This window comes from Solea solea, chromosome 14 (genome assembly GCF_958295425.1).
Source record: "Solea solea chromosome 14, fSolSol10.1, whole genome shotgun sequence".
Classification (NCBI taxonomy): Eukaryota; Metazoa; Chordata; class Actinopteri; order Pleuronectiformes; family Soleidae; genus Solea; species Solea solea.
Window position 1 is genome coordinate 10,906,905 of NC_081147.1, and position 25,114 is coordinate 10,932,018.

General features: G+C 40.5%; 2 protein-coding genes across 2 annotated transcripts; both read left to right on the forward strand.

Annotated features, from left to right (window-relative positions):
• Positions 1-4,455: 4,455 nt before the first annotated feature.
• Positions 4,456-15,538, forward strand: mtmr7a (myotubularin related protein 7a). Its single transcript, XM_058650547.1, has 14 exons — positions 4,456-4,676; positions 5,016-5,138; positions 6,681-6,843; positions 7,127-7,284; positions 7,379-7,507; positions 8,718-8,852; positions 9,106-9,238; positions 11,470-11,579; positions 12,541-12,666; positions 13,017-13,066; positions 13,150-13,350; positions 13,549-13,683; positions 13,789-13,915; positions 14,005-15,538. Exons 1-14 carry the CDS (start codon positions 4,653-4,655, stop codon positions 14,344-14,346), a joined length of 1,956 nt encoding a protein of 651 aa, XP_058506530.1. The 5' UTR covers positions 4,456-4,652; the 3' UTR covers positions 14,347-15,538.
• A 714-nt stretch (positions 15,539-16,252) lies between these two features.
• cnot7 (CCR4-NOT transcription complex, subunit 7) lies at positions 16,253-25,109 on the forward strand. The gene is made up of 7 exons (XM_058650275.1): positions 16,253-16,422; positions 18,982-19,105; positions 19,374-19,567; positions 20,857-21,018; positions 22,280-22,424; positions 22,533-22,643; positions 23,531-25,109. The coding sequence occupies exons 2-7, from the start codon at positions 18,989-18,991 to the stop codon at positions 23,660-23,662; spliced, it is 861 nt and encodes a 286-aa protein (XP_058506258.1). The 5' UTR covers positions 16,253-16,422; positions 18,982-18,988; the 3' UTR covers positions 23,663-25,109.
• The last annotated feature ends 5 nt before the right edge of the window (positions 25,110-25,114 follow it).

A 25,114-nucleotide genomic window follows, 5' to 3' on the forward strand; every position in this document is an offset into this window, starting at 1 on the left:
TTGAGGCAGAACAGTGTTTACCCAGTGCAGTGCCGAGGAGTGCTGCTAAAAGCATGGGTGCTGATTGGTCAATGAAGGGTGGACAAGCTACAGTACTGGGGGTTAAGTCCCCTTAATGGAAGACAGATATTGCTCAATTTTCCCTGAACTATTGGAGCCATGGACATAACAAAATCAATACCCCAGCTTTCTGTGGTAGAACACCAAAAGCCCACATTCTCTATAGCAACCTCTGTTCCAGGTTTGAGCTCCTGGAGTCACATTTTTCAGGCAAGTCACAACTGAGGCTGAGTGTGCAGCAGACAGTGTTTCTGCCAAAACCAGCTCAAACCAGCTTCAGACCTCAGTGGGAAGGTGGCAGCTGAGCCATAGAAACACCATCCAACTCACTGACCAGAGAAGTAACAGCATGACAACAGTCAGTCCTCTCTGTTTGTCCATCCAGACGGCCAGCCAAATATCATGGCCGATCGCCCACCAAAGCTTGGCTGCAGGGGCTGATTATCTGACCTGCATGCTGATGGGAAAGCAAATGCATTCTTTAATGGTGGGCTGACTGGAGACACAAACACACACACACACACACACACACTCTACTGTACTTTATTGTATTAAAACAGCCAAGGGTTTGTACACACAGGAGAATATGGCTACCATGAAAGCCAGAAAACGTTTAAAATGTCACATTGGAGGTTTAAGTGTAGTCATATTTTGCTTCTATACCTAAGTATGCTAAAAATTAATGAATTCATACATTCATTCATTATCTACTGCTTTATCCTCCACGTGAGGGCTGCGGGGAACTGGAACCAATCCCAGCTGACATCGGACAAAAGGCGGGTTACACCGTGGACAGGTCACCAGTCTATCGCAGGTACAACATACAGAGACGAACAACCATTCTCTCTCACCTATGGTCAGTTGCAGCTATTGTGGATGGAAAAACAGTTGGTCAGTGGTCAGTGATGGTGAATCAGTTAATCCAATTGTGAAGCTAATATAGTTGAGCATATTTCACACATATTTGCACTATTTGGACAAAACGAACAACATAAAACATTCACTTTGTTCCAATGACACCATTATATCCTTACTTTCGGAATGGGCATTAAGTGTCTTCACATTCAGGTCGTCACTGTAACCATGGTGAGGGTGGAAAGGAATCACCGGCTCACCGTATTTCTTTGTTGACCTGCACTAATTGTGTGAAGCCAATTGAATGCATTTGCCCTCCAATGGTTGAGTGACCTAGCTCCAAAAACGTGGATATGGTCAACAGATTGAGTGTTGTTTGCCTTACGGACAGCAGCACTGCTCGCTCCAGTTAACACTGGTGTCACCAGGAAATGTTAGAGTGAACAATTACAGATAAGACAGACAACAGCCAGAGTGGACACTGGCTCAAAAACAGCAGCAATGGTTTGGCCTGGAGGACACTTCAAAACAGCAAGTGATGAACAAGATGAACTAAGGTCAGAGATGACTTGCAATGATGAACCAAAATCCCTTTTGTGGAATAATAATGAAAATACAGACTAATAAACATGAGATAAGAGACAAAAAGCAGCGTATAATCCACATGACATGGCCAAACTGGATATGTAAACCAAATCAACTTTATCATCAAAGATCTATGTAAACATAAGCAGCTCTCTATATTGTGTGTTTTATGATGTCAGTATGAGCCACAGTTTAAATGCTGTACCTCTTGAATTTAATATAATGATACAAAGCCTCTTCATATTACATTTTAATAACAGTCTGGAGACTGAGCCTGAAGACATTACCTGTTCTTAGTTTGACTTAATTCTCTTTTTATTAGGTAGGAGGATGAAGCATTATCTTTGGATGTATTGATTGTCATTAGGTAAAACCCTCCCTCCTACCTGTTCATCCAGAAGTGATTTCCTGTCAGGTCACTGCAGGTTTCTGTGTGGAGGGTCTGTTTACATTCAGGTCAGTAGCATTAATGTTGCAGTCACTGTGTGTTCAGAGCTTTCCATCTTTTGTTGCGACACATCTGGGAACAGAAACAGATTCCTTTACATATGATCTGATCTGTCCAAGTATCTGTTGGGCTGTTGATTAATTATGACCATTTATGGCCACATGTGCTTCTAGTCCCTCGGGATACAACTCCTCTTTCTCCTTTTACTAAGAAAGATAAAGTGTGGAGTACAGTAAAGCTGTATGACCACAGGACATTTCTCAGATTTACAACTCTAAATAAATATTTGCTTTCAAAACTTCCTCTTACACTGTCTAGCTCATTTCATATCTCTTTCTAGCCCTTTATACGAGGTAATTACTGTAGCTATGTACCAGTGATAAAACATACAATCTTGTAAGGATGATAGGATTTCTCCTCTCAGCTAGGCCAAGTGATTTTATAGAATTTAGGGTTCCTCATATGTGAATACGGCACAGTAGGAGTGTGAGTGTGTACGGCAGAGCTGCCAGGCGTCAGTAAGTCAATCACTTCTGCTTAGTTTAACTAACCACTTTTTATTGTTTTCTTTCTGTCAACTTGCCTGCAGCAGATGGCTGCTCTGCTCAGTGATGAACAAAATATTGCAGAATATATTCAATCATAACTTCTCTTTATGTCACTCACCAAAACAATGGACCTTTTTCACAGCAAGCATATCGACAGCTTTTAGCAATGAGAGCACAGATGAAAATAACAATGGCTCTGTTCAGTTCCAGTAAATCAGGACAGTGTGAGCCAACATGTACACCAAAACTGACAAAGCTAAATGGAACCCAGCCATTTTTCATTTGATTATTTACACTTGTTATTTTCCTACTGTGACCTGTCAAAAAATGTTTAAAAAGTTTTATGAACTTGAGAAACACTAAAACATGTTGGGGGTGGAGTGGCTCAGTGGTTAAGACATCGTGGTCACAAGGGTCACAAGTTCAACACCACCCCTGGCTGATTGTACTCAATGCCATTGTAAGTCGCTTTGGATAAAAGCGTCTGCTAAATGACATGTAATGTTACATACAAGTGACGCATGTTAAAAGTTAAATGTGTGTGTGCCCATATGGGATTCTCATGTGTTAACAAATGACAGCAATATTGACAAGTGTACTGTTAAAATGTCTCAATATAACGTGGGAATCTGCTACAAGATGAAAAACGGCTTTAAAATTAATTTCATGTCATGTACCTGCTCTGTTTTTCTAGAGTGACAGCAATATGTTTTTAAAATAACTGTCTTAGTCCATAAAATGTCCATAAACAAGTGTTAGCCATGTTTTTACAAGGACATTTATGACAAAATGGGTAAACGGTCCACTCACAGCAACAAGCTCATTTGACTCACAGGACATACTCAGTCTGGGTTATTTAATCAATTTAATAGAAAGTGAAACCAGAGGTCAAACCTTGTGGTGGTGCAGTGGTTAGTGTGGTTGCCTTATAGCAAGAAGTTGTAGGACAGAGCGCTACCGAAAGTCCTTCATCCCCACTGCCGTTCGGATATTTAACTCCTCGTAAATGTCCACTCACTTTCCCTGATAATACTCTATATTAGAGTGTAATTTTATCTTTTTTACTTTTTATCTTTTGGTAATTGTCTTACTATTGTATTGTATTGTATTGTATTTTTATTTTATCTTATTTTTATTTTTATTCTATATTTTTATTCTTATTTTTACTTTTATTCTATTCTCACCTTTCTTAACTGAGCTGTTGTAAATGTGTGTTTCCCCCCTGGGGGAGGAATAAAGTCATTCAATTCAATTCAATTCAATTCAAGTTTTCTGGTTCAGATCCAGGTTTGACCGAAGGCTTTTCCTTTTGCATGTTCTACAGGGCAGAGGCGCACTGATCGGACAGGCATACCAGGCAACTGGTACACCAACCCCCCGGGGCAGCTGATGGCAGCCTTTGCTCCAAAAGTTGCTAAAGCAGCACATTTAGATTCACTGTTTCTGGTCAGCAACAGAGTTAAGACCAACCCAACAACTGTGTTTTATTTGCGTGTGTATGTGGTATAGAGAATATTTCATTATTTCATATGTGAAAGTGTATATAGTTTTAAGGTATTCATATTTTTATGAGGGCTTAAGCCTTAGGGTGTACAGGTGATGAGGGTGGGGAGGGATGGTGAAGGGCCCCAATTAGCTTCTTTGCCTGGGGCCTCCCAGAGTCTAGGATCGCCTCAGTTACCTGTCCAGGGTCTACCCTGCCTTTTGCCCTATGTCAGCTGGAATTGGCTCCATGCTGCATGAAAACAGACAGGGAGTCAAACAAACACGACCACAACCACGAATGTGCTATGAAGCCTTTTCTCTTAAATGATCCGAGTTAAATGAAAGCTTTGGTCTTAGTTTTCTGTGAAGAACCAGTCAAACCTGCAGGTTAGCTGCCTGAAATGCCCTTAAACATTTGGTTCAGGCCCCGACTTGGGTACGAGGCGGGCATTAGGACCCCGCGGTGCTGCTGTGAAGACAGGCAGTTGAGCCCAGAGCAATGTTATGGTGACGGTCTGGACACGGTCTAACCTGAGCTGAGCGTCACTGACCAACAACCACAACCCGAACCAGTGAACCTGAGCCCGGACACAGCGAAGCACGGCTGCCCGCTCACATGCGGTAGTGTTTGTGCTCTGTGGGAGGTTCGGTGGCTCTTCTCTCTGCTGCTGATGGAGCACATCCGTCTACCAAAGGTAACCAAAGCGGAACTGTTAGCACTGATTAACGACGACGTTTCACAGTCAGTCCCGACACAAACCTGCTCATAATACACGCTGAATGTGGACAATGAAGCAAACACACAGGTTTAATGGGAATATGTTGTGTGTGTGTGTGTGTGTGTGTGAGCCACGTAGGCAGTCAGCGTTCCTGCTGTTATCAGCCACATCACAGCAGGGTGTGTGCCCTCATAATGTTGTGGTATCAGTGCAGTTATGTCTCAGCTGCCATGTAAACAGATGTTCATGTGCTGAGGATGATGAGGATGATGATGATGATGATGATGATACTCTCCATCTTCCTCCTGCCTCCAGGTGGAGAATGTCAAGCTTCTGGACAGAGTCTCATCCAGGAGGAGGAGGGTGGGCACCCTCTACCTGACAGCCACACACTCCATCTTTGTGGAGAGTGAGGCTGGAGTGCGCAATGAAACATGGGTAAGCCCCAGCACACTTCACTGATGTGGAACAATTTTTTGAAAGAGGGTCCTGGATTTATTACCAGGGGACAGGGTGAAAACATGGACAGCACTATCAATAAAATCTCTGATTTCACAATATTACAAATGTTGGGCTGGTTTGCCTTCAGAATTGCCTTAAGCTGGGGACACACTACACCAGTCGTTCAGTCATCATAAACAAATCTGCTGAAACCAGTGGGTTAGTGTGAACTCCAAGTCTTTTCAAAATCAACTGGGAAAGTTGTGTATTGTGTCCTCAGCATTAGGGGCCGTTCACATGCAGTGTCTTTTACGTGCACCAATACATACAAACAAGAGTTACACCGTCACACCGAACGTGCATCCCTCGACGTGCACCTGAGTTTCTGGGCTCATCCCTATCGCACCAAGATGAAAATATCATCATTTTTGTAATGTACTGGGTGTTTTCAGCGTCTCTTTTGATATTTGGGCTAAAACAATTGGTCAAATTGTTTCTTTTTTCCCCTCCACACATGCATCTGACAGCAAAACTGGTGTTTAACATGGTCTTTGTTATTATTTATTTTCCTTCACTCATTAATGCAGCTCCCAGGTTCTTTTTACTCAGTAAATGACAGACATGAAAGAATCCCAACCCCATAAGCACCTTGGATAAAACACCTCTCGCGTCCTCTATGTGTTTTTTGCCAACCATTTTAGATGCTGTGTGTATCTAGTGACATCTAATATACTACTTGTTATTCTGCAGATTGCAACAAATGGATGACTCCTCCACTTGACCACACCCCTCTCTTACCTAAGCTAATCAGGGAACAACTATGACCCTTTGTATACCATAAAGGATCATTATATTCATTTTGGTAGTTGGCTTTCCCTTCAAAATGGAAGTGAAAGGTTTGGCAGAAACCAGACGCCCCTTCCTTCCCCTTCCATATAAAGAGCTTATGTCGTAAAGCTATGAAAACTAAACCATTTTTTATATTTCCTTTGGAGTAAATAAACCCTTAAACCTTTAATGTGTATGGTATTGACTGAATAGGATGTTGGAAATGTATTCCTCAGAGATTTTGGTGCATACTGACATGATAGCATTACAGAGTTGCTGCAGATTTGTGGGCTGCACATCCATGATGCCAATCTCACATTCCACCACGTCCCAAAGCTGGTTCTGGATGAAGATCCAGTGACTTTAGAGGCCATTTGAGAACTCATTTTCATGTTTGGGATGTTTTCAGCTTCGTGACATGGGATCTGAACCCACTGGAAGTAGCCTTTGAAAGACTGGAACACTGTGATCAAAAAGGAGTAAACATGGTCAGCAACAATGCTCAAGTGGGTTGTAGCATTTAAATTATTCTCTGTTGGTACTAAGGGCCCAAAAACTGCAAATATCCCCCCGCATCACACCACATCACCACCACCATAAGTCTGCCGACAGAATAACTCTGTTATATATAAGTTATGGTCATCCAGGGATCACATTTTCAATGTCAACATGGTAAATAATCCCATATTATTGTCTTCCATTCATCTGTAGGTGCTTCACAGTTTGGTGTGCAGTGTGGAGAAACAAGCTGCCACAGCCTCAGGGTGTTCTCTGCTCATTCGCTGTAAGAACTTCCAGGTTCTTCATCTTGTCATTCCTCGAGAGCAGGAGTGCCAGGATGTCCTTCTGTCCCTGCAGCGTCTCTCTCAGCCAGGTCAGCTGTGGTGTGAATAGTACTGATTTGGTGATGTAATTTACAATAGAGCACAGCCGGTATATTAGAGGGTTATAATGTCCATTTTACAACTACATACATATCAGTGCTGGATTAAACATGATCTCCTGATATGACATTATGAGAAATTGTGTCAAAATTGAGTCCAGTTCAGGTTCCACTTTTCCTCTCTTTTGTTTTGTTACACCATGGTTGATTTAACTCATGCTAACTGGAGTTTATTCCCCAAACCTTAGCTGTAAGCTTGTACTGTGCTTTGCAGAGAGTTATGCTGAGCTGTATTGCTTCTCCTACAAGCCAAACATTGATGAAGAGGAGCGGCGCCAGGAATGGGACTTTTTGGACCTCAAGGCTGATTACAGCAGAATGGGACTCCCAAACTCCCTGTGGAAGCTCTCCCCCATCAATCGACACTACAAGGTCAGTGAGCTGACATCTACAACCAGTTTCAGCTTTTCATCCAAATAAGGACATCACTGTAGCTTAGACTTTTGTATTGTCTGTTTTTTTTAAGGTGAGCGACACATATCCTGCTGACCTCTTTGTCCCCGAGTCTGCCACACCTCCAGTCATTGTGGGGAGCTCCAAGTTCAGAAGTAGAGGCAGATTCCCCACTCTCTCCTACTACTCCAAAGAAAATCAGGTATGTTAACTCCAGTCCATTGTCTCCGTTTTCCATATGCTTCCTGTGATAACCAATGTTAACAATGACAAAGTACACACTGATAGAAGCAGCCTCTCTGACTTTGCACAGGAATGGTATGATCTGCCACTTTTTGTTTCCTCATCAAACATCTAAATGTTTTTGTTTCAGAGTAGGATAGAAGTTGGATTTTATCATCACAAATCTGTGCTGTTGACTCACTGATGCTGCCTGCAAATGTTTGCTGGACTTTTTTAAGCATTAAGAGAGAATGAAAGGAAAATAAACATAGATGTGAACCTCACACACAAAGACTAGGGTGTCTCTCCAATGACCACTGTTCCACTGTCACACTGACAGTCATAGAACATGAAGTGTACACATAGAAATAGTGCCCTGTTGTTGTTAGCATGTGGGTAGTAAAGGCCTGTTAATTCTCCATTCTATTTTCCGCCTGTACATCTGATATAAACACTAAGCCCTAAATGTAAATGGGCTATATGTATGTAGTGCTCTATGCAGTTCAGCAACGTTCATTCACAATCATCCATGCAGCCCCTCTGTATGCATCACTGCTCTCACATTAACATCAGAATTGGATTTCAGTACGTTACACAGACTGATGCTGCTGTGATGCAACAGAAGTAGCACAAATACTCTAATTTCTCATTATGAAGACGGGCTATTCCAAGTAATATTCTACTGTTTTATGGAAGCATAAGAAAAGGTTGTTAATACATTTGTTCTCCAGAAGCAGTGAAGTTCAATGTCTTTTCATCTAAAAATGATCATCTCTAATATTGCACCTCTGATACAAGATAGCAGAGGTACATGACAATGATGGTAATAATAATATCAAATACTAGATTAAAAAAGTGAAAGCTATTTGAATAAAGAATTGGCCTGAACCTCCATTATTCCTCCCATTAATCCCTGACTGGACAATTGGGAGAGCATTATGAATGTGAGGTCAAATTCCCAGGGTGGATTGTCTTTTGTGTGGATATGGGCTCTGACTGAGGAGGCTCAGAAGAGAGAATCCTTAATGACCTCTGGTTCCTTCCCTCATGGCTCTTAAATGGAAATATAGGGGGTTAAAAATACTGTGAATTTGCATTTGTCCTGATTCTCATGCAGATTTTTTTTAATGTTCTAAATGTCATGCAAAGTAATAATTGACTAAAAATGTGTGCGTGAAATGTCCTCCCAGGCTGCCATCTGCCGCAGCAGCCAGCCGCTGTCAGGTTTCAGCGCTCGCTGCCTAGAGGACGAACAGATGCTGGAGGCCATATTGAGGTCCAATCCCCGCAGTGACTTCATGTATGTGGTGGACACCAGGCCTAAGGTGAGCCCTCTGTGCCTAAAGAACGCTCTGCAAAAATACAACTTGTCCAGTTCTGGGCTGTATGTTCAGGTGTGCTTTATTTTTCACACTGCGTTTTGCCAGCTGGACGTGTTCCAGCAATGTATTTCAAAACATCCTGCCTCTGCAAGAGCTGAACCATGATCACAATTATATAACGGCAAAGTTGTATTAAACTACATGATTTCATTTTATTTATTGTTTGTGGTTCACTGACAGTCATTTGTGTTTCCAGCTGAATGCGATTGCAAACCGAGCTGCAGGAAAAGGATATGAAAATGAAGACAACTATAACAACATCAAATTTCAGTTTATGGGCATCGAGAACATCCATGTCATGAGAAACAGCCAACAAAAAATGCTGGAAGGTAATTATCATGTCCCATTAAGACAATTTATCCCCCTTATTTAAAATTGATGTACTGTAGAAACAGTTTGCTGACCGCATTAGTTTTTATGGAGCAAAAACTATATTTTTTGGCATTGTCTGTTTAAATTCCCTGCTTCTTCCGTTACTACAGCCGGGCGGAACCCTGCGCTACCCCTGCAGCGTTCATAATGTACTCATGCAGACTAGACTCTGCTGCAATCAGACCTCAAATGAGGCCACATGATAATTTCTGGGTATTATACTGGGGTGCTCCTAGGAAGACTTTGAATCCATCTGGATTTTATTTCAGAGCTATTTTGGCTTCCCAGAGTGGACAATCCAGGACCTTATCCCCCAAAGAGAGACCGGGGGCGTGAGAATGATGTGATTTTGAGTTTGAAAAGTTATAGCTGTTCTTAGTTGTGATAACTCTTTGCCCCCTGGCAGCACTAGGAAAGTCTTTAAATCCTGGAAACAGCACCTACCCTTTGGAGCTTGCTGCGCTCCCTCTTCCCCATTGTACACTTCAATGAGATTTAGAGGACCACCTGCCTGGCAGCATTAGTTCAAATATTTCTTCCAAGAGGTAGTACACTCCTCTAAGTGTTGCAAAACCAAAGGTTTGAACCTGTTCACCTGCACGCTCTCCTATCAGTGGCCTCACGGTGCTTTTACGGGTCAGCAAACTGATGCAGTGTCAGCAAAATACACTTTGTCACCTCTGAGAGCGCCTTAATGAGAGAGGGCGGAGCAGATGTTTTCATCCAAGAGTCTGAATTATGAGTGTTTATGTGATAAATTGCCCTCTGCAAATAGAATGTCAGCCGTGGAGAAATGGGCTCATGTCACTCTGCCTCTCCGTGACCTTGCAGATATTTATGTTGAACCATGAAGATGGAAAGAAAGATAAATGTTTGTCTCTGTTTTACAAGATAAACAAACATAATGCAGGAAGCTTCATGCAGCAGGAACGGGGCTTTTTCAGTTGTCCCTTTTGTGTTCTTGCATTTGATATGACTTTGTCTTGTGTTAATATTCAAAATTGCACAATAACAGAATTAAGCCAAGTTTGTGGGACTGCATCGGGGGCCTGTTGCACAAAAGTAGAGTTAAGAGATCCAGGGTATCTGAGAAAGCTGGCCTTAATAGCTACTAAATTCATCCTGGCTTAGAAAGTACATTGAATGTTCTACTTCAGATGAGTGAAAGGTTTTTAAAAAGGTGTTTTCTGTGTATAAATAAGCCTAAAACCACGTCACATGTTTCTTTGGCTTACTATTACGAGTCACAAACTATCCATTCATCACACTAATTATAGGTATCGACTAATACTCATGTTTCTCTGATGAAAACCCTTTTTGTCCAGACTGATATTAATATGCATACCTAAGCAGACATGGTATTTATTTGGTTCTGTGATGATAGATCTTTTTAGCACAATGGGCAGTATTTAGCACTGGTAGTGGTTAGCACTGATACCTCACAGCAAGAAGGTGCTGGATTCCCTTTTTGTGTGGAGTTTGCATGTTCTTTTCAAGCCTGTATAACATTCACACAGACACATTTAATCACATTTAGTTAGAGGGTAGCTCTGATCAACCCTCTATCTGACACTGCTATTTTGGTTGTATAATGATAACAATTCTTTCCTTACAAATGATTGATTAACACTTAACTCCAAGTACAACTGAGGCTGATGGTTATGTCATCAATTTTGCTGGTAATTTGGTCATAAATCCAAGAATTGGACAAATTAGCATCTCGATAACAGCATTGACAGGGGTATAGTGAAAGAATTATCCTGATAAAGGAAACATAGTCTCTGAATCGACAAGTGTTTGTACCAAATGTCATGACAATCTGTCACTGAAAAGATCTTTTACTAAGAAATCAACCTAAATTTAGTAGGAGCTATTCTCTAGTGACCATTATTGTTTCTACAATGGTTAATGGCAAAATACATCCAAGGTTCTGTTGGGATATTTCAGTCTAGAGTGAATGCTAGTGTGACTAAAATCACTGACAGGGTCCTAGCTGTCACACAAGAATCTGAAGGAAGAAGGAAAAAAAAAAGTGCCCCCATGACCCACATTTTCCATTCCATGCACAGATTCCCCTCAGTCATGGATGGTTTCTTTATAATGAAAGTGAATGTGAGGTTTAATTAAGTTCTGTGATCAGGTATGCTCCATGTTTCCTGCCAGTCAGACAGCTGTGTTGTGGTTACAGTGTGTGAGCTGCGTTCTCCCTCCATGTCGGACTTCCTGGAGGGTCTGGAGAGCTCAGGCTGGCTGAAACACATCAAAGCTGTTTTGGATGCAGGTATCTTCATCGCCAAGGTCAGTCTGGAGGTCAATCCCTGCTGTCTGCCTCACTCAATATTATCTTAGTTGTGTGTGTGTGAACTTGTATTTGTTACCTCTGTAGGACCTTTAGTGACATAAACACTGACTTTGTCAGGACCAGTTGTTCTCAAAACCTAATCATAATGAGGCAGGACCTCATTTCTGAGGAACTGGTTAATATTAGAGTGAAGATTTGAATTGTGGTTAGGTTAAGATTAGGTTTAGATATCATGTCCTACATATGATGTGAGATGGTGTCTTTGCAAATACAATTAGAATACTGTATATGATAGGTTTAAATCTTGTGCTGACATAAATAATTAATAAGTAAATAGTTATAGTCACGATTTTTAACAGTTACAAACAGGAAAAACTGCAACATCTCACAGCATCATCTCAAATATGATAAAATGTATGTTTATTTTAGTATGTTTATTTGCTTGCTTAGTCCTCGTTTTACCCTTATATTTGTAGGAAAGTCACTGCCTCCGGCTTCATCAGTGGAATAGCGTGAAATGAGCAGTGGAGGAAATTTGGCATCACAAGAGTGTGTTGGGGCAAAATTGGGACTCAGTCTCTCTTAAAATGTTGCTCTGGAAAATCATGTGGAGACAGAAACTGTCCACACTTGGGTAACAAACCCTTAGGATTTCAAGGATGAATTCTACTTCAAAGCACTGAGACTGTTGGTGTTCTATCTACTACAAATTATTTACATGGATATAGGGCCAAAAAAAAAGTTGACATTTTTAAATAATTAGACACGGACAAACTATAATCCATCAGAGGCAGCAGAGCTGGTTTTTTCAGAGATTTTCCAGTTTTAAAGAACAAGGACTTGGTCTGTGTTCATGTTTGCTCTTACAATATCTGAATAATGACAATGTGTGGTTTTCTTGTTACAATTCACAACCTTGTCTGACATGAATGATGAGTAGTGTTCGTGTGTGTACAGGCTGTTGCAGAGGAGGGTGTCAGTGTCCTTGTTCACTGTTCAGACGGTTGGGATCGCACGGCTCAGGTGTGTTCAGTGGCCTGTGTGCTGCTGGATCCCTACTACAGGACGCTCCGAGGACTCATGGTAGATATGGAGTCTTGTCCTGTGTATGTCTGTGTATGTGTATGTATAAATAGGACTGTGAATGTCACATAACCTCTGTAGCATATTAATATATCTCGTTACACTCTGGCTCTGGCTGGCAAGAGTCCATGCTGGGCCCTCCAGGCGTGTTCCTTTGATCAGAAAGATTTGCAGAGGATTACTTAGAATCTGATGTTAAATAAATATGACACAGAGGCATGTTTTGTGAATTTGAAGCGATTAGAGAATGACTCCACTCACTGTGTCTGATCCTTTTAATCATGGTGTACTGGGTTTACATATTTAGATAGCTATAGCTAACTTTGTGTTTTTTGTGTGTGTGTCTTCAGTATCTCATCGAAAGAGAGTGGATCTCATTTGGACACAAGTTCTCTCATAGGTTTGTCTTGTGAAACGTAACTTTCAAGGCACCTGTGATTCAGAGGCAGTATTTTGATCGAAATGCACTCCCCTCTTCTCCAGGTGCAACCACCGGGTTGGAGACCCTAAGGAGGTGTCTCCCATCCTCGACCAGTTCCTGGAGTGTGTGTGGCAGCTGATGGAGCAGTTCCCATGTGCCTTTGAGTTCAGTGAGAGGTTCCTCTGCACCATTCACAGCCACATCTACTCCTGCCAGTATGGCAACTTCATTGGCAACAACCAGCGGGAGAGGATCGAGCTGGGGTGAGATTTAAACCTGCTGCTACCATCAGTTCTCTTTTCCTTTTCACAGAACAGACATGTGAGAAGACTGAGGAGAAGTGATGGTCAGTAATGTATTAGATCACTGGTCTTATGTAACATCTTGTTTGGACAACTATGTGCTAGAAACAAAACAAAAAGAACTGATGATTGTTTGTCTTTATCTGCCGTTTGACACAGACTGCGTGAGAGAACTCACTCTTTGTGGAATTATCTATGGACGAATCGTTCAGACTTCATCAACCCTCTGTACAGACCAGACCACAGCCAGACTCAGGGGCTCCTCCGGCCGTCTACTGCCCCCTATTGCTTTAAGTAGGTCTTCACCAGCAGCAGTTTGTTTGTCAGAGAAATGCTCAGACAAAAGTGAAGCCATTATAGGTTATTATTGCATCATGGGTTATTTCTCACTTTGTATAGATTTTGGAGTGGCCTGTACAACCATTTTGACCGAGGAATTCATCCGCGACAGTCTGTAGAGGATTACCTGCGCGTCATCCAAGATGAGACACAACAGCTGGAGGAGCAGCTGGCATCACACAAGCAGGTAGGACAAGCACTGTCAAAAATGCAACTCCTGTATATTTCCTGGTTTTGATCAACAAATGTGGTCTTAATGGCTTATATTATCAACAGAAAATTGAGCATCTAGTGCAGCAGCAGGAGTGGAGAGACACCCAGAAGGCAACCAACTTTGATAAAAGCCCCACAGCATGGGTACTCAGCCATGACCTCACTGTGGCCAACACTCCTCAGGACTACACTGGGGATTTCCTCACCAGCAGCCCCTGTCAGCCCAAAGCAGCGGACGACAGCCTGATCCTTCCGCAGCAAGACTTGAACAAAACATCTGAAGCCAACCTCTCCAACGGCAGCGACCAGGAGTCAGGGATCGCAGACCTGAGCTGTCGCTCACCTCTCAGTGAGGACAGCATCAGGGATCCAGACTCGGATGAAGCTGCCTACTCTGCCGCCTGAGCAAATGTAATGGGGGACACCACAGCATGGCCACAGAACAAACTCCACCTGTACACTATAGTCACCTGTCTGCTGACTAACTTTGTTGAAAAGGTTCATATTGTGCTGTGGTCCCTCCTTCTTGCTACATACATATTTACTTGTCTGTTGTAGCTAAGGGATTTTTATTTTTACCCCAGTGAAAAAAGGTCTGAAAGGCTTAGTGATGTTGAACACACAATCATTTACTTGTTAACTGTAACACTTCCATCTTCCGTACATTTCATTTAGCCATTAAGCTTTTAGCTTTGCAATATGAACAATTTAAAAAAAGGAAAACGCTGCTATAAGATTAGATCACAACAGCTTTATTCCCAAAACGAAAAGCATCGTCAGGTATAAAACAAATATGTGACAGGACATTTAATCTAACAACAAACACATCACCAGTTCTACTTGTAGGCTACTTTTCCATAAATAATAATAATCTGAATATGAAAAACTGTTTTTGCTGATGACCAATGCTACTCGCAGACAGTCAGGGTTCAGGATTTCAGTCTGGCCTGCAGAAGCAATAATCCAATTCTTTATATCATGAACTAGGCCACAGTGACCTCAGCTGGGTTTTGGAGTCATTACACTGTTAGTTGTGCTTGATTGACACTGTGTGATCTACACCTGTGTATTCTAACTCGGTACATGATACCAAATGATATTAACTCTAAATAAGCTTTTAGATTTTATTGTAGACAAAACAACTTTATACATTCCTGCACACAATATCTCAGTGCTGATTTATTGGGATTTACCAAAGGGAATCATGAACCAGCAGACGAGCATGAGAACACACATATTTAAGAAAGCAATTTACTGACTGACCTTTTTATTATTTTGTGCCATCTTAAGTGTGAAATTAGGATTTGAACTGAATTAGTGTAGTAGGCATTACTGTATAGATGCACTCTAGTACTGCAAAGGAACAATGTACAGATTATTCAGGAAAGCATGTTAACATATTTTTGTAATTTTTTCTTTTGATGCATGTTTTTATTTGTATCACAGGGCTTAAAATGTCTGGTCATACGGACGTTTGAAAATGTGTAAAAGAGAGCTTTATTTTGCCGAGTTTGTTTTTTCTGTCCGAAAGATTTCTCCAAAACTGTGTCAACATTCTTGTGAAATAAATAAATAGACGAATAAATAATGAAATACACTGCTGTCAGTCATATATTCCAATAAATATTGATTGTGTTATTGTTTGACCTTTGAGGAGTCTGTTTATTCAGTTGAATTGATATCTATCTTTGCAGATCATTTGACCTTTTTGGATAATCTATAAATACTTGAATGAGTGTACCCTTTAAAGCAATTCTCACCACTTGTATTTTTTGTCAACAACAGGCAAAATATAGACTGTTGTGTATAATTCAACAGTTCTTATCAAATGAGTAAATGTATTATCTCAAAATAAGCTTGAGCCTCCATTTTGATGTACTTCTTTATGTGTAAAATGCTGCTATTTAATTTATAAGAATGCTGAGTCAACACAAATGTATCTGCATTCATTAATGTATACCTGCGACTGGAATTACTAATTCAAAATCAGCAGAGATTAATCCCATCTGCAAAACAAACCTGTTTCCCTTTGTTCACCTTACATTTGCCTTCATACATAAAAGAGGCAACTTATAGGACTGACCTAACTGTATATACTGTGTTATTATTTGTAACTGGTATATAATGTGAAGTATCAGTTATTATGGACGTGATTTGACTAAACACAGTGGAAAAGTTTACATTCACTTGACTAGAACAACATAAAAGCACTGATTTTTATAGTTTGTTGTGGTTTTTTGGTGCGTGCGTGTGGGTTTTTTTTTACGCACATACGTAAGTGACCCTGCGTCTTCAGTTGTACGTGATGACGTCGCGTTGGAGGCTCAGCTATCATGGCAGCCGTAGGTTGACATCGATGCAATTCTCCATATAAACTCTTCAAAAGTTAGCGGAACAGCCCCGACACAGTAACGTGCAGCACAGTAACAGTTTTCAGATAGCACACGCTTTAAACACACACACCCGCCCCGGCTGGCAACGGTAAGTTTACCAGGCTACAGGAGCTTTGCCCGGTGCTCACTCACACATGTATACACATGTATGTGTGTGTTGTGCTGCTAGTTGCTTTGACTCTATGGTTTGCACACTGATGAGCCGCATGTCTGCTGCCGCTGCTGGACTCAGCTGAACCGAGACACTTTCACTGTTGTGCTTGTGTGAAACACAGCTGAGCCTGAAGCCTGCTAATGTGGCTACAGGCGACTGAAGCTAACACCCAGAGCTGCTGCTGGAAGCTGTCTGTGACGGTGTTAGCTTCAACAGTCTGCGAATGCTGCTGTTTCCCACGCCGGTTTAGCAAATAATAACTCAATCTGACCATGTTTAATTAATATAAAAAGGTGTCAGCATCTGAATTGTCACTAGTCGTTATTATATTTGGACTAGTCACAATGACCAGACTTTAACTAGGCAGAATCTCCAATTAGATTTATCCAATCCTAATTATTTTTAATAGAAATGTATAGTCGATATAGATAAACTATACGTATAGTATCCAATATCAATTAAATATTTACAACTTAATTGTGACTACTCACAATCCCAGATCAAGGTATCTACAATCAAGTTATTGAATTTGGATATCTACAAAGGACAAAATACCTTTTTAATTAAGAGGAATTAATCTAATCATGAACTGGAATAATGACAAGGCAGTATTGAGTTGTAGATATTGCATACTGGAATCATGGATATGATTTATTTTTATTTAAATAATCTGCAGAACCACCTTCATTCCTCATGGAATAGATCCAGCAAGGTGCTGGAAACATATTGCTCCACATTGACATGATGGCATCATGTAGTTGTTGCAGATGTGTTGGCTGCACTGCTTTGATGCAAATCGTCCTTTATTGAATTGAGATCTGGTGAGTCATATTAGCCAGTTGCATGACACTAGTCTGAGGAGTCTTGAGCTTTGTTGTCCTGGCATCAGTTGTCATCAGTTCAGAGTTGAGTCCACTCTGGTCATAAAAGAATGGATATGATCAGCAACTAGAGCTGCAACTAACGATTATTTCCAAAACCAATTAATCTGTTGATTATGTTCTCGAATAATCGTTTGGTCCATAAAATATCCGAAAACCTTAAAAAATGTTGATCGTTGTTCGTCAAACCTGGAAATGATGATGTTCTCAAATGTCATGTTTTGTCCACAAACCAAAATGATTGACTTTTAATGATTTCTTTGTTATCCAGAGCAAAGAAATGAAACAAATATTCACATTTAAGAACCTTAAACGATCGGAAATCTTGTTTTAATCATGAAAAAAGGTTCAAACCAATTCATCGATTATCAAAATAGTTGTCGACTAATTTAGTCATCGATTAATAATCGATTCATCAATTAATCGTTTCAGCTCTATCAGCAACAATATGAACCAAATGATGGCAAGCAGACTAAAGTGAGCAAAGAAAATGTCCCTCCAAACTATAACACCACCACCAGCATGAGCACTGTGACACCATCATTCCAAACATTGCAGTAGGCTCATCAGACCTGGCAACATTTTCTAATCTTCTGTCATCCAACATGTTGAGTCTATTAGAACTGTAGCTTCAGTTTCCTGTTCTTAACTGACATGAATAGAACCTGGTGAGGTCTTCTACTATGACTTCTACTGGTTGTAAGAAGTGGTTATTTGAGTTACTGTTCTCTTTCTGTCATCTCAAACCAGTTTGATCATTCTCTGACCTCTGGCATCAACAATGTACACTGCCATTGGATATTTTCTTTTTCTTTCTGACAATTTTCTGTGACCTTGATGGATTAGTGTGAAAATCCCAGCAGCAGTTTCCTAAATGAGACCATCCTGTCTGTCGGCATCAACCACGCCACTTCATAGTCACTTAAATCACCTGTCTTCTCTATTCTAAAGCCTGGTTTGAACTTCAGCAGGTCATCTCAACGTTGTCCATATATGCAATGAGTTGCTGCCAAGTGATATTTGTGTTAACAAGCAGTTGAGGTGCACATAATAACGTAGCTGGTCAGCAGGCATTGCTGCGGTTTGTTAAAAACATGTATGAGAAACAGGGTCGTGTCTCTGTCAACTGTCTTCTTGATGCTTCTCAGGATTCATTCATCATCCGTCCATCTTCTGCCGCCTTATCAAGTTTCCTTTATTTTAATTTTTCTCTGTCTACTTCCATACATTAGAGAACGCAATTTGGTTCCCTTTAAGAGACACAATCCATTAATTCATTCATCGTCTACCACTTTTTCCTCCACATGAGGGTCGCAGGGCTGCTGGTGCCAATCCCAGCTGGTTGCCAGTCCATCACAGGGCAAGAGACACAATTAAGTAGTGCAAATAAAAATGTAGTAATAGCAATTAAATGGATGGACTTAGATAAAAAGCAGTCCTAATTAAAAGGATGTCATAAATTGCAAGGAAAACCATACAGTGCAATGTGAAAGACCTCTGTCATGTGTCCATTTAAAGAGCAAACAGTGAAGGTTGGATTGAGGTTAGTAGGGCAAGGCATGCATATGTTAAGGAATCTAACAGTCTGTCTTCTTCCTGGTGCATGGTGAAGTGGCACTATGCCCGCAGCTACTGTGGATCACAGTCAAAGAATATGTGAGGTTTGGGCCAACAACCTGGAGGAGGAGCTGAAGAGGATCCGACATGTCATTCGCAAATACAACTACATCGCTATGGTGAGTGGTGCTCATAGAAAAAACTGCCAATTCATGTTTGATTGAGTATATCAAACTCCTTAGAGCGGAACCAAAATATCAAATTTATAGGCTGATGTGGACCAGGTTCAGGTTTTTACGTAGATGATGTCATTTCCATAATAAATGGACCGACCAACAACCTGTCAATCCACAATCGAAGATTATTGGTTCAAGATTTTTACTTCTAAAATCAGCTCCTTGTTCGTGGTCCAGTTCCCACTGTGCGTACTTACTTGTGTTCTTGCAGGACACAGAGTTTCCAGGTGTCGTAGCCAGACCAATCGGAGAGTTCAGAAGCAACGCGGACTATCAGTACCAGCTACTGCGCTGCAATGTGGATTTGCTCAAGATCATCCAGCTGGGCCTCACGTTTATGAACGAACAAGGGGAATACCCTCCAGGAACATCAACGTGGCAGTTCAATTTTAAGTTTAACCTCACGTAAGTGTTCACATTCAAATGTAATCCGAACTTCAATATAAAATTGGTAGAAATAGTGATGGGGATCAGTTTCAGCAGACTTTTTTATTTACCAGAGTAGGGACATTTCACATTAATGAACATCAACATATTATAGCTTTTGGCTGATTTACATCTGTAGTTACTTGGCAGATTGATGGAACAAGACAAAGTACTCCAGTACGTTCACCAAAAAGTAGGGTAAGGCAATAATTCAATAACAGAATATATTGCAGTATAATTTTCTTCTTTATCGATCTAATGAAGGTTCAGTATATATCAATATAATGTTTATGCACTGTGTAAACATATCTCCAGACAGAACATTTTTCTGAATGTTTTGCCTTTCTCTGCTTAATAAGTGTTTTCTGTCCATAAATAATTTAAATTTGGTCTTCAACTTTCCCCTAATTTTTTATTATCTATCATTTATTGTGATAATTATCTATATCAACTGATTAGAAGTTAAACTGCCTGGCCAAAAAAAAGTTGCCACCTGGATTTAACTAGTGAAGTGATGCACCCATCATGCCTAGTGCCTACTGTACAAGCCTGTGGGGGCAGTGCTAGTGCTATGATCTGGGGTTGCTGCAGTTGGTCAGGTCTAGGTTCAGCAACATTTATGTGCCCAAAGAATGAGGTCAGCTGGATAACTGAATATACTGAATGACCAGATTATTCCGTCAATGGATTTTTTTCTTCCCTGATGACACGGGCATATTCCAAGATGACAATGCCAGGATTCATTGGGCTCAAATTGTGAAAGAGTGGTTCAGGGAGCATGAGACATCATTTTCACACATGGATTGGCCACCACAGAGTCCAGACACTAAACCCCATTGAGAATCTTTGGGATGTGCTGGAGAAGGCTTGGTCCCAATCTCCCATCATCAATACAAGATATTTGTGAAAAATGAATGCAACACTGGACGGAAATAAATTTTGAGATCGAAACAATTCCACAGTGAATGAGTGCCGTAATCAAAGCTAAAGGCGGTCCAATGAAATAGAGCGTGTGACCCTTTTTCTTTTTAGCCAGGCAGTGTATATTGATGTTTTTGGACATATTGGCCCACTAAAAGTAACAAAAAACATGTATATGTATGTATAAACATGACAATCTCAGTAAGTAAGCAGCATAGGCTGTGTTCCCGTAGTAACGATATAACATTTGCGATGTAGCGTGGTAAACCATGAAGTAAGGATGACAAACTTTGATTCAACTTTTCAAATTGAAATGCACTAAAGTAAATATGTGTGTGTGTCCTCAGAGAGGACATGTACGCACAGGACTCCATTGAGCTCCTGACCACTTCAGGGATTCAATTCAAGAAGCACGAGGACGAAGGCATCGAGACGCTGTACTTTGCAGAGCTGCTGATGACGTCAGGAGTGGTGCTCTGTGATGGGGTGAAGTGGCTGTCTTTTCACAGGTATTCTGCTTTTATTGTGGTTTGTTTTTGTAGAATCTCTAATTAAGTTGGATGCAAAACATTTTTCCCTCTTTGTAATGAAAGGTAAAGATGTTACGCAGAGCGACGATTGTTGTGCTACAAACAAATAACCTGTTACATTTACTATAAAAATGGCTGAAGTGAAACTATTGGTGGCAAAGCAACACTTAACCCCCAGTGTCTACAATCTGCTGCTTAACATCTTCATTTTGTACTCAGTTTCCCACTGTGTCTCCATGGCAAACTAAGGCTAAAGATAACCAGGCTCTGGATATTAAACAAAGCTTGTTTAATATCCAGGTTTGAAACTTCACTGTCATCTTCTTCAGGTATTTAGATCACACACTAAAAAGGCTTACATGTCATTGTTATATACTGTATATTCTTGTTGTTTTTGCTGTTTTCTTTCATAATATAAATTTGAAGCCCATTGTATATTGTATGTCTTGTGAATTTATCTTAGTGGAAAAACCTTTTGTCTCTGCTTTTATTAGCTACACTGTAGTTGTAATCGTTTTTGAGCACAATGCATTGGCTTTGTGTAGTTATTTGCCCTTGTGTGTATGTGATGTATGGACATAATGGAGGCTCCAGGCAGAAGAAAAATGTCGTTACCTTTTGGCCTCTTTATATCTGAGATTGACCTCTGTTCTCTTTTTGGTGTTTCTGAATGCACCCAATTTGTCCTGAATCCATCTTTAGATCTGATCACTGTAACTCATTTTTACAGTGCATTTCACACAACTTTCTCAGTTTCATAGTGAATTGAGTGAATGTTTTACACTTGTAAGAGCTTCTGTTGATTTAAATGATCCATATTTACACTCAACAACACATAATTTGTTAAAACAAACATTTGTGTTACAGCAGCATGAGAAGGGCTTTTGATTCATCAGTTCCTCTATTCTCTCTCTCTCTCTCTCTCTTTCTTCCTTCCTCTCTCTACCTGTCACTACTGCAGATATTCACACACACACAAACACGGTGACATCTGCACAAACCCATGAAAAACATAATTTTGTCCTCATGATTCTTTCGTCTTACATGCAAACACATAATTATGATCATTCAGACGAACATCATTACAATACATTAATTTACATGTCATTTAGCAGACGCTTTTATCCAAAGCGACTTACATCACATCACAGTCCACTTGTGATCGAATTACACCTAACCTCTTGATTTGTGTGTTTTTTGTGTGCGTGCGTGCGCGTGTGTGTGTGTGTGTGTGTTGCAGCGGCTATGACTTTGGATACCTGATCAAGATTTTGTCCAACGCTAACCTGCCCGAGGAGGAGGTGGACTTTTTTGAGATTCTTCGCTTGTACTTTCCCATCATCTATGACGTGAAGTACCTGATGAAGAGCTGTAAAAACCTCAAGGTACTTTGACAAAATGTCCCAGCAGGTTGTAATTCGAACCGTCTGATTTATTTATTTAAAGTTTCACAGCTGAGCTGCTTTTAGGATTGATTTTTGCCTGGTTTTCAGGGCGGCCTGCAGGAAGTAGCTGAACAGCTGGAGCTGGAGAGGATTGGACCACAGCATCAGGCCGGCTCTGACTCTTTACTCACAGGCATGGCTTTCTTCAAGATGAGGGAGGTAGGCACCTGGAGTCAATGAAAGGATTTATGTTTTATTAACATGGTGAAACTTGCACCACACAAAGCCAGCTCAAAGTATTGCCAATGATCCCTCATTACTTTTAAACCTTTAGTTTGATCTACTAGAAATGTACAATGTTTGTATCATGGGAAAAAACACTGAAGCTGAAAGTGTTAACAGAGCTTGTTGTTCACAGCTGACTGTCGACATATGGATGATGAATACCACTCCAATTCATTTTCTGTCCATGCAGATTAAAATACAGACCCAGTTTTAAAGAATAATGCGTTTTCAAACGTAGCGTGGCTCAGTCCTCTCTTAACAAGCACTTTTCAGTTCTTTCCATCTGTCGTTTTGTTTGTTGCTCACACACAGCACTGAGAATGAAACGCTGGCGCAGAGTTGACAAATTAGCATACTCCACTGAAAAAATATAATTAGTAGTTTGATTTTCTTATTATGAATGTGTTAATAGATGCTTTGATTGACGGGATTATCACTGCACTAGTCAATTAGGAACCAGTCACGCCTCAAATTTTAGTTTTGTAAAACATAAGTGCGCGCACACACACACTCGTGGGTTTGCACAGCTATTCCTCTTAGGACACTACATTGACCTCCATTCCAATCTTAACCTAACCACAATTCAAATCTTAGTCCTATACTTAACCAGTTCCTCAGAAATGAGGTTCTGCCTCTTGAGGACCAGGTTTTGGTCTCCATGAGGACTATTGGTCCTGACAAGGTCAGTGTTTCAAACCTAAAACAGCTCCTAAAGGTCCTAACCTTTAATTATTTAACTTGACATTTAATAATATGACAAGAAAAGAACATGCCACGTGTCATTTTCAGAGTGTCTTTTGCTTTAATCTTTTCTCCTGCAGATGTTCTTTGAAGACCATATCGATGATGCAAAGTACTGTGGTCACTTGTACGGTCTGGGCTCGGGCTCCGCCTACGTCCAGAACGGAACAGGAAATGCTTACGAAGAGGAAGCAAACAAACAGCAGTCATGACGTCTCTGAAAAGTCTCCCACCCTACAGTTCACCTCCACAATCACACAGCTGGATGACAATTGCATTGGACGAACAAGAAGCATATCCACATCTTTCAGTAACCTGTTTCTCATTGGCTCTGCTCACCTTAGACAACGGAGTATGATGGTCAAAAAAAAAAAATGTCACAACTGCCCTCACACATGTCACTGCTGCATGTGTGTGAGTTCAGTGTTTTTGGTTCAGTTACATCTGACATGCTTGAAAAGTTGGGATTTTAGTTTTCCTCAAGTGTTCTGTAGAAATGTTTTGCACTTTAAAGCTCTAACCTGATTTTATAAGGAAAGCTGAAATGTTCCTGGTGTGTCTCTCTCCTCTTTGTTGCCTTCGCCATGTTCCCGTTTTACATTTCGCAATCATTGAACTCTTTATTATCACAACAACTGCTTCCACCATGCTCGGCCTTAACATTAGCTGCATTCTTATATTTTAAACTTTTATTTATTGTGCTAATTAGCCGACAACATAGAGTCGCCCCGTTCAACACTACAGCAGTAAAGGTCTTTGTGCTCACTGGGGTTCTCCTCGGAGTGTTTACGTGCACATGAAAGCCCAATTGTTTTTCATTTGTTCATAGAAGTATGTTTATATTGTCCTTGAATAAGCTCTATTCCAACTGTGTGGAGCCTCTAAAGCTGGTGTATTGTGGATGGGATGCTGAAGCAAAAGAACACTGTGTCCTCTGTATTAGTTGCTGTTTTTGTTTGTTTGTTTGTATTCATATTAATGTTTCGAATAGTTGCATACAAGGATATTTATAGTATGTACCGAGGTGCATACAACTGGTTTTCATTGTGAGAAAGTGTTGTATGTGTATGTAAACGCTCTCATTGACACAAGCACATACAAGAACAGGAAATCATCTCTCAACATGGTCATCGACTACAAAAAAAAAGAAAAAGAATGAAACCCTGACCTGCTTCAGGACATGCAGACAAGAGGCTTCCTTAAACTACTCTGTTGAGTGTCATTTTTCATTTTTAATTGAATTTAAGCATTTGTAGAGTTTTAGTGTTGTGATAAAATTAGAGAAACATAACTTTTACTCATTGGTGGGAAAAATAACGTTGCTTTTTAACATTTCCTCTCCAGTGCAGTTGATTTCACATGTAGTTCTGGCCTTTGACCTTTGTGCTGTTTTTGTTTTCCTTATTGCCTTCCATAGTCATGCTGCTTAGATCAGTCGCATGTACTAAGATGTTTGAATAAATGCTGTTTAATAGTATCCTTGAACTTCCATAGGTTTGTGTTGAAGTGTAGGTCCATGACTCCTCCCCCTTTCAACGCTAAAACATGTTTCATTTCACATCTTACACTGCAAAATGAGAAAGACAAGTATGCAATATAAAAGAGAATTGTTTTTAGATTATTTTGTTAATAAAGGCTTGAAACTTTTCTACCGTCAAACACTC